The 9,882-nt window shown below is 54.9% G+C and overlaps 1 protein-coding gene across 3 annotated transcripts in view; it reads right to left on the bottom strand.

Annotated features, from left to right (window-relative positions):
* Positions 1-3,626: 3,626 nt before the first annotated feature.
* The window catches only part of Atg2a (autophagy related 2A), a 21,304-nt gene continuing 15,048 nt past the window's right edge, over positions 3,627-9,882 (bottom strand). For all 3 annotated transcript variants that reach the window (XM_026781363.1, XM_005351795.2, XM_026781364.1), the window contains exons 31-40: positions 8,642-8,845; positions 8,359-8,460; positions 8,191-8,275; positions 7,967-8,099; positions 7,813-7,885; positions 7,612-7,694; positions 7,126-7,247; positions 5,632-5,786; positions 4,326-4,478; positions 3,627-4,255 (exon numbers count right to left, since the gene is read on the bottom strand). In XM_026781363.1, the coding sequence (XP_026637164.1) occupies positions 4,019-4,255; positions 4,326-4,478; positions 5,632-5,786; positions 7,126-7,247; positions 7,612-7,694; positions 7,813-7,885; positions 7,967-8,099; positions 8,191-8,275; positions 8,359-8,460; positions 8,642-8,845 (1,347 nt within the window). In that variant the 3' untranslated portion in view covers positions 3,627-4,018. The remainder of the gene's footprint in view (positions 4,256-4,325; positions 4,479-5,631; positions 5,787-7,125; positions 7,248-7,611; positions 7,695-7,812; positions 7,886-7,966; positions 8,100-8,190; positions 8,276-8,358; positions 8,461-8,641; positions 8,846-9,882) is intronic.

The raw sequence follows: 9,882 nt of genomic DNA, 5'->3' as shown, positions 1-9,882 counted from the left end.
AGGATCACAAGTTCTTCGTCAGTCAGGTGGTGGTGGTGCACCTTTGATTCCCGCACTCAGGAGGCAGAGACAGGCGGATCTCTGTGAGTTCGAGGCCAGCCTGGTCTGTAGTGAGTTCCAGAATAGCCAGGACTGTTTCAGAGAAACCCTGTCTGGAAAAAAAAAACAAAAAACAAAACAACAACAAAAGAAGTTCCTGGTCATACTATACAGAAAGTGTGAGGCAAGCCTGGGCTGTATGAGACCCTGGCTGAAGAGAAAAGCTTCTGGCTGAGAAGCACTTCATGTTTAACACAAGGGCCTGGCTCCTCCCCTAGCACCTCAAGAACAAGGCAGCAAATGCTCGGGCTGAGCCTGGACAGGGATCAGTAAGAGTGCACCTAGTGCTACAGACAATGGTACATGCCTGTATACCTATAATTCTGACACTTTGCAGGGAGACAGGTTCAAGGCCAGCCTGGTCTACAAAGCAAGTTCCTGCCAACAATCAAAGAGTGTGGCAAAGAAGCCGTGGAGGGACAGCATGTTTCAAAGGCAGATGCAGGTGGAAATGTGGAAGGAGTGGGGGTCTTGACCTCGATGTCTTTCTCCCCACCCCCACCCCACTCCTGCAGGTTCTTTCTTGTGGCTGGCATTGAGGCGAACATACCTGTGACCTATGGAATTGGCAGCCAGAGGAAAAACCAGAGTACTGGCTGTCAATTCATAGGTCAGAGCCCTGTGCACTCCATCTTGGCAGCTGCTGACAGCCTTCAGTCCCAGGCCTGAGGACTGCCGTGTCTCTGCTGGGTGGCTGTGGCTTCTCTTCCTCCGTGGGTACCAGCCTCCACCCCAGATAACAGCAGCCCCACTGGAACCAGTGGGCACTTCCACATGGAGTTGCTGTTACAGGAGGTGGGAGCCACTGTGGTCAGGGCACGGCTGCAGGCACCTCCTTTCTGGCAGGATCCTGGGAAGATCCCCACAACTGCCGACCCACCCATGGCCCTCTTGGCTCCAGGTTCACTCATTTTATTGAGGCTTCTTATCATTCACTCAAGGCTCACACCTGGCACCCCATAGGACGCCAACCTGTTCCTGGGCGAAGTCCAGGCTCAATCCTGGAGCCTCCTCATCAGACCGGGAGTGGCTCGGATTTACAGCTCTCCTGCAGCCTTTGCCCCCAAGGCCCCTTGTTTCCTCCTAAATACACCTGGGGCCCAGTTACTGCTTTTGCCCACCCTCAGGGCAGCAGGCACGGGGTAGAGGGAGAGCAAAGGACAACTGGGCTGTAACCTCCAAGGATCTCGAAATGCCACTTTCCTGAGGGTGGAGGGTGGCCCTACCCAGGAAGCTGGAGACAAGAGTGAAGGAACAGGAGAAAGAAGAGGGTGAGTGAGGCTGGGGAGCCGAGAGAAAAACATGAGCACAGACAGGAAGCAAACAGACAAAACAGACAGGGGAGGTAGGGAAGGACAGGGACCCTAGGCTGACACCCAGTGGTAGGGTGAAGAGCTTGAGGCTCTGGGTTTAATCATCAGCACCAAAAAAAAAAAAAAAAAAGCCGGGCGATGGTGGCACACGCCTTTAATCCCAGCACTCAGGAGGCAGAGGCAGGAGAATCTCTGTGAGTTTGAGACCAGCCTGGTCTACAGAGCTAGTTCCAGAACAGGCTCCAAAGCCACAGAGAAACCCTGTCTCGAAAAAACCAAAAATAAATAAATAAATAAATAAAATAAAAATTAAAAAAAAATACAGGAGGGAGAAGAGTGGGCACTGGTACCCAGCCAAGTTCATTGAGTAGTAAGAACAGGAGTATGGGCAGGCAGTCCCCGGAAGAATGATTCCTCAACAGTCAAGTCAGCCAAGGCCTGGGAGCTTAACTTCTCTGAAGTACTACCGGCTCCACCTATGCGAGTGGGAGGCCATCTTGCACACTGGTTTGCACTAGTGAGAAGCTGCCTACCCTTCCACCCACTCTGTCCATGTGCGAGGAGCTGGGACCCCTGAGCTGACCCAGGGGTCAGTGAGCTAGTTTATCTGCATTCTCATCCCTTCCAGAGATCCTGGCCCAAAAGGCTTCAGTGACGGGCCCGGTTCTGTCCTGCTGGGACTCAGCAGTCTGCAAGGAGAGGGAAGGTTCTGGAGCGCCCCATTTTGGCAGTGGTAGAAAAAGACCCAGAGAAGCAGAGGATGCTGCGCAAGGTCCCACTGCTGGGCCTTGGGGGAGTCCTGCCCTGTCCTTTGCAGGACAGAGCCCAGCAGCAAATCCCAAGGCCTAGCTAAGCCCAGCCTCCTGCTGCATGAGGCACCAGCACTTCCGGAAGGCAGACATATAGTGGCTGTTTAGGAATTCTGTCTCAGTGCTGGGTAGCTCCAGACATCGACACTGCAGCCTGTTACTCACCCAAAGGAGTGACACTGAGGCCACAGAGCCCTAATGGGCTTCCCCCAAAGTCCCCAGGCCCATCTCTTTTCTTGCTCAGAAGGGCTGATGGCTCTGGGCGCAGCAGCTTCCCGGGAGAGCCTGGGAGGTCTTACCTCGCACTTAGCTGGCCTTCAGGGCACAAGGAGGAAGTGGGGCCACCCAGCCCAGGGCCTTTTGAGCGGTTGGCCCAGCCCTGGTAATGTTAATGATTACCTCACTGCCATCAATACTGATGGCAGTGGGGTCCGAAGGGCAGCAGACCTGGACTGTGCCCCAGCTGGTGGGGCGGGTCCAGGAAGTGCCAGAGACCTTCAACTACCCAGTGGCAGACCCTGGCCACCCATGGGCTTGTCTCCTCTCAGGTTTCATTGGCTTGACCTCTTGTCTAGTCTGTTGGGCCCAGCTAACCACAGGCAGTCAAAATGGAGGAGGGAGGAAGGAGGGTAAGGGTCAGGTCTCTATTTAGTACTCAGATCTATGATGGGGCCCAAGAGACCACAGTTAACTTCAGTGGTCACTAGGACACCCAGTAAAGTGAGGGACCTCTGGTTCCTAACTTGTTCCTCGGCCGCCCCACAGACGACTCATTTCCTGGCAGTGCCACTGAGGGTGGAGTCACTGGTGTGGCTCCCTAGTGAACGCGGAAAGTGGGATGGGGGCAGTGGACGTCTTCTGGAGGCCATAGTATAGCCCCAGTGTCTCCCCTTTAAGGCCCGGGCACCCCAAAAGCCTTTTGCTGAAGACGGTGGGAACAGCCTTCTAGAGTGGGACAGTCCTGGGTGCTGTCTCTGCTGGCAGACCAACAGGTGTGGCCTTAGGCCACAATCCGGGGTTTCACAGGGCTGGCCTGGAGCCCAAGGGTAAGGCTGGGCACTGGGGTCTTACAGGACTAGAACCAAGAAACGGGGCTTTGATATGAGCTCCCAGAGCCATTCCTTCTCTGGGATCGCCAGGCGGCTCCTCCCAGCCTTAGTCTGCAACTGACACTCAGAAGCAGTGCCAGGGCTAGAGGCACCCAGATAGTTGCTCCCAAGTGGGAGAGGCTGGTTCACACCAGTATTAGGCTGAGGGTGGGGTGTGGTGCCCTCTGGTGGCAGCAAGCAGGTACTGCCTGCAGAGATGGGACTTGGCGGGGCAGGTTGGGGCCTCACAGGCACACAGGACCTGGAAGAGGGGCTGAGGGTGGGCAAGTTTATTCCACTTCATGCAGACACTGACCCACACGCTCAGGGATCTTAAAAATACACTGACCCACATGACATCTGTCCCCCACCTCCCCATGAGACACGGAGAGACACTTGGCTGAGTGGGGTCTGCGGGTCCAAAAGCCTCCATCCTCATTCTGGAACAAGGCAGCAGTGTGGGCCCAGGTAGCAGGGAGGAGCAGCGTCCTTTCTCCCTAGACGAAAGTGCACAGACAGGGCAGAGGCCCCAAAGCCGCGAGGCCCCACTCTCACGGCCAATTGGCAACAGGCAGGCTGGGCAGGAATCCTTCACAGTGGCCTAGCTGTGGGTCACAGCAATCAGGAAACCAGGGAGCTGGTGACACCACTGTGGCTGGCTGGACAGGTGAGCATGTTGGGACAGTGGGTAGATCTTAGGTGCCTGCAGTCAGTCCTGGGTCTCCTCCAAGCGCCACTTGAGAGCGTGGTCCTTGTGGGCATCCGGCAGGATCTGGTTCCGCATGCCCCCAAGCACATTGGATGTGGCCTCTGTTGCTAGGATTATTGGTTTTACCACTGTTGGGGGCAGCTGTCGGATCACACCCCCCACGGCACCCGTCAGTCCCTTCTGCTCATGGCCCCTTGATGCCACATCACAGATGGTCTGGGCCGTATCCAGGATGCCCTGTGGAGGTCAGAGGTCAGTGAGAGAGTGGGGATGGGGTATCTGGGCATGGGACTAGGGTGGTTCTCACCTCTCGGACAGCGTCATAAGCCTTGGCCATGCCCTCCCGGAGGTCAGCAGGTTGTTGACCTCTGCGCAGTTTCCGTGAAGAACGTTTGTCTTGTAGGGAGCGGGAGATGGGAGATGCCGGGGACAGGATGTCATACACTGTCTCAGCTGTAGCCTGAGGACACCAGAGTTGGAGGATGACAGATGGCCTGGCTGGCCAGGCTGGGACCAGACCTCCTTCAGCGTAACTGTTCCCTGTCGTACTGGGCCTACTTCCTCGCCTGCCTTTTCCCATCTCCTATCTCAGAAGACTTCCTTCTTACGATTTCATTTGTTTTCATTTATGTATGGTACTGTGTGAATGCAGTGCCCCTAGAAGCCAGAAGGCCCAGGATCCTTTGGAGGAACTGAACTCAGGTCCTCTGCAAGAGCAGCAAGCAGCCTTAACCACCAAGCCATCTCTCCAGCTCTTCAAAAGGCTTCCTTAATTTAAGGGGACATTAGCAAACCTTTCTGGGGCTGGCAAGATGGTTCCAAAGGTCAAGGCATTTACTCTGAGGTGACATGAATTCAACCCCCAACCTCAGAGATCCACACAGTAGAGAGAATTGATTCCCCAAAATTGTCTGACCTTCAAAAAACAAGCTAGGGTACACACATAGAGAGTGAGTAAATTCAAAAGGGAAAAAACTTTTTAGGCTTGGTGGGATAGTTCAGTGGTCAAGGTCCTTGCTGCTGGAGAAAACTTTCCTGGGGCCTCGCATCCAGGCAGCCCACGGCTGAGACCTGCCTGAGCTGTCTAGTTTTCCAATTAGAGGGCAGCCCCGGTACAGTCCGACCCTAAAAGTCATCAAAACATGCCCGCTGCCCAACCCACCTTCTGCCCACCTACCTCCTGTGTTCTGTCCACTCCCAGGCTTTCCCAACCAAATGAACTAACTTCTCCACTGCAGAGCGTGGAATCCTGCCCTTTCTCCTGATGCAGTGTCCCACATGACCGCAGACTCACCCAGCCCCACCCTGGAGCTCAATCACTACCGGACAACCAGGGCTTTGCTGTGTTGGTGATGGGGTGCGCTCTGGGGCCCAGGACAGCCCAGAACCTGGATGAACCAGAGCCGGTTTCCGCAGCTGCCCCTGTGCAGTCACCTCTCGCATAGAAATGTGGGCTCTGAGAGCCGAGAACAGACTTTTGGTCCCAACCCCCGGGAGCCACCATGAAACACCATGTCATGTGCCTTTATCTATGTCCAGCCTTTTCAACTGTGAGGAAAGAACCAGGAGCCCGGGGATGAGGGTGTCCCTTTCCTGTCCAGTCCTGCACTCACCTGGATGGCTTGGACCAGCCGGTTGCTCAGTTCCAGAGCAGCAGAGGCTGTGGATGACCCAAAGGAGGCAGCCCCACGCTGCAGCCCCCGAATGAGGCGCCCATCTTTCCTGTACTGTTCAATGGGGAGCCACAGGAGATCCCGGAACCCTTGGACTGTATGTAGGACAGGATTATCAGAGAGAGATGCTAAGACTGCCCTGGCCTCTCTTCCCTGCACAAGGACCCTTACCTCTTTCCCAAACCAGTTTCTCCCCCCCCCCCTTTTTTTTTGGTGTTTCGAGACAGGGTTTCTCTGTGGTTTTGGAGCCTGTCCTGGAACTAGCTCTTTAGACCAGGCTGGTCTCGAACTCACAGAGATCCGCCTGCCTCTGCCTCCCAAGTGCTGGGATTAAAGGCATGTATTCTGTCTTTTAAAAGGGAAAAAGAAAGCCGGGCGGTGGTGGCGCACGCCTTTAATCCCAGCACTCGGGAGGCAGAGGTAGGCGGATCTCTGTGAGTTCGAGACCAGCCTGGTCTACAGAGCTAGTTCCAGGACAGGCTCCAAAGCCACAGAGAAACCCTGTCTCGAAAAACCAAAACAAACAAACAAAAAAAGACAGAATACTGTTAGGAAGCTTCCCCTGGCCTGGCCTAACCTAGTCCCCATTCAGGATGTTCTTAAACTAACAAGCAATCCTCCTGCCTTTGCCTCCCCAGGATTACAGGGGTATGACACAGTTCCTCACATTCAAGTGCAATTTCAAGACTTCTTAGGCTTGACATTACCTGCCTGTATCCCAGCATGGGCTACATGAGATTACGTTCAAAAAATAAAATAGGGTGCCAGTGCTCTTTAACCCCAGCACTTAGAAGACAGAGGCAGGGGGACCTCTGTGAGTTCCAGGCAGCCAGGGTTACATAGTGAGACTCTGCCTCAAAAACCAAATAAAGATAAAACAGGAGGGCCAGCAAGATGGCTCAGCAGGCTGGGTGGTGGAGACATATGCCTTTAATCCCAGCACAAGGGAGGCAGAGGCAGAAGGATCTCTGTGAGTTCGAGACCAGCCTGGTCTACAAGAGCTAGCTCCAGGACAGGCTCAATAGCTACAGAGAAACCCTGTCTTGAACCACTCATGGCCCCAAAAAGGAAGGAAGGAAGGAAGGAAGGAAGGAAGGAAGGAAGGAAGGAAGGAAGGAAGGAAGGAAAGAAGGAAGAGATGGCTCAGGAGGTAGAGGTCCTTGCCACCGGGTCTGCTGACCCGAGGACAACATCCAGGACTCCAAGGGTAGAAGGAACTGTCCCCTGACCTTTGTATGTGCTCTGTGGCAGGTGGCATGCATGCAACAACCCACAACCCCCCCCCACACACACACACTAAATAAATGGGATTGTTTGAAAAGTGTCGTCTTCCCTTGAAACCCCCTCCCATGTTGGGGAGTTTTCCTTACTTCCCTTCATCTGTTTATTCTGTGAAAAGTACACAAAGCACAGTTCTCAAAGCCAGATACTCACAGAGCTGCACAACTGAGTGCATGGGGCCCACACCTCCCAGCAGGCCAGGCAGCTGATTCTTGCGGATGTCCTGCAGCCATTCATTGAGGGCATAGCCCAGCACCTTGTCCACACCCAGGAGACTGGAAGGGAGAGGCAACAGGGACAAGGTTGGGGCAAGCCACACACTGATAGCTCAGGGACAAGTGTGGCTGGGTACCTCCAAGACAAGAGCTGCGAGCACCCCCGGCTGCTCCAGAGTCTTACCCAGCAGTGTGGAGCAACAACAGCCTACTACAAAGGAGAAACTAAGGTCTGAGCAAAGATTTGGCCAAGGCCATACAACCCATGAGAAACAGCAGAGGAAGGCTGTGGCTCCCCCAAGGGGAGCTAGGGCTCACCCATGCCGGCAGCAGAGGAAGGCTGTGGCCCCCCAGGGGGAGCTGGGGCTCAACCATGCTGGCAGCAGAGGAAGGCTGTTGCCCCCCAGGGGGAGCTGGGGCTCACCCATGCCGGCAGCAGAGCCGCTTGAGCTTCAGCTCGGAGCAGTTGAGCTGGGCCAGGCCGATGAGGAGCCCTGTGAAAGTGCCCTGTTGGGAGAGGGGACAGGGCTGTGGTTATGTTTTGGGATACATACTGTGAATCTTGGCCCCAGAGCCTGGACCTACAGCGAGTGGCTCACACAGCCTGCCTGATGGCATCACTCACCACTTGGTCCACGGTGACATGCTTGCCGTGGTAATCCAGGCAGATGGGCACCTCGGATGTGAAGCGGAACTCCCTAGAAGGGGAAGAGGGGAAGGAGAATCTCTGCTCACTGACCTGCTCGGCAGACATCCAGGTCCAGAGCCCTCTTTCCTACCTGAAGTAGATGGGTTGTGGGTCAGAGGAGCTGTGGCCACTGCCTGGAGCCTCCTGGGGGCTGCTTGTTGTCTCTGTGCCCTCAGACTGCCCTCCCTGGGGGCTGCTGGGCCGGCTGTGGATTTCTCGGTGAGCTGGAGGAAAAGAGGTCACAGACCCAGGATGGAACTGGGAATGGTTGGGGCGGCCAGAATCTAGACTCCCCTCCTTGGCCTGGTCCCTCACCCTCAGCTGAAGTGTCCCCTGGGACCATGGGGTTGATGCCAGCTGCTAGACTGGTGAAAAAGTCCTTGAGGAAGAAGAGGGCATCCTGTAGGAAGAATTCTGGGTCAGATTCAGGACCTGGAGATGGGGAGGGGGTCACGCCGGGCTCTGCCCTTGTCCACTACTCACCTGATCTACATTGAGCCTTAGAGGCATCATGGAGACCCGAAGACAACACTCTGGCCCTCCCAGGCTGCTGGTGGGAGCCACATGCAGTGCCTTGATGGTAAGCTGATGGCGGAGGAGAAACTAAGTCTCTACTGCGCTTTGGGAACTCCATTCCCAGCTGTCATCAACCCTGCCTCCGCCCATGCTGTTCCTGCCACTGAGGCTGGGCTGCTTTGTCCTCTGGACACACAGCACCTTCAGGAGGTCTATGGAAAAGAGGCTGCCCGCATCCAGGCACGCTCACCATGTTAGAATGTGTGCGCCTAGGCAGCCGCTCACTCGTGTGCAGATGAAGGAACTTGTTGATCTTAGAGGTGGCCAGTCGGTCTCTGATCTCCAGCTCTTGAACAATGAGCACTTGTCGGGACAGTGGCCGCTCTTCCAGCTCCTGGCCAGGGTTTCCCACTGGGGCTGGCTCTTCTGGGTATACTTCATGTTGGAAGCTCACCTGTGGGTGGATGAGGCCTGAGTTGGGTCCTGCGGCCCAAGAGCAGGGTCTGGCTGAGGCCCCATCCTGACCCTACCTCAGGCCCATACTTGGCTAACACCACTGCACTCCTGGCCCATCCTGGCCACACAGAACTTGACCAGCCCAAATCCCTCCAACCTCTCCAAAGCCTTTGTTCTACTTCAAGTGTGCAGGCCCACCTTGTCAGACATTGCTGAGGCCCATTCTGTCCCTCACTGGTCTCTAAATGCCTTCCTTCTACCAGGAAGGCTCCACCCTCTCTAAGCCAGTCTCCACACCAGGGGTGTGTGCTCTACTTCCTGTCCTGGGGGCCTTGACATCCTCTCCACACCTGTCCTTGTTCTTGCTCACTGTATGGTTGAGCCCAGGCCTGATTCATCATCTGTTACAGAGGGTTTTATTCTTTCTGGATGCTTCGGCTCCCACCCGGTCTTCAAGTTACTGCCGGGATGCTTTTCCCTGAACCCTCCCAGCTACTAACATTGCCATGCTTGCTCAACACCAAACGGGCTGCTCTAAGAAACTTGGAATCCCCTGGCCATTAATCCCAGCACTCAGGAGGCAGAGAGACGGGAGGAGCTCTGTGAGTTCAAGACCAGCCTGGTTTATAGAGCGAATTCCAGGACAGGCTTCCCAAAAGCTACAAAGAAAAATCCTGTCTCAAAAGACAAAACAAAAGGAACCCCTTAACACCCTTTTGGGCTCAAGTCCTTTGGACCTTTCTCTTTCTCAAATGACCTGTGGCTTTTGCTATCCAACCCACCCTCTGCAACCCACCATCACCCGCCACTGCCCTGCTCTAGGTGACAGGGCCTCTCTCTCCCCAGAGCCTCACTCCTTTTTTTTTTTAAATATTTATTTATTATATATACAATATTCTGTGTTCATGTATGCCTGCAGGCCAGAAGAGGGCACCAGACTTCATTACAGATGGTTGTGAGCCACCATGTGGTTGCTGGGAATTGAACTCAGGACCTCTGGAAGAGCAGGCAATGGTCTTAACCACTGAGCCATCT

This window comes from Microtus ochrogaster, chromosome 8 (genome assembly GCF_000317375.1).
Source record: "Microtus ochrogaster isolate Prairie Vole_2 chromosome 8, MicOch1.0, whole genome shotgun sequence".
Taxonomy (NCBI): domain Eukaryota; kingdom Metazoa; phylum Chordata; class Mammalia; order Rodentia; family Cricetidae; genus Microtus; species Microtus ochrogaster.
This window is presented reverse-complemented; position numbering and strand designations above follow the sequence as displayed.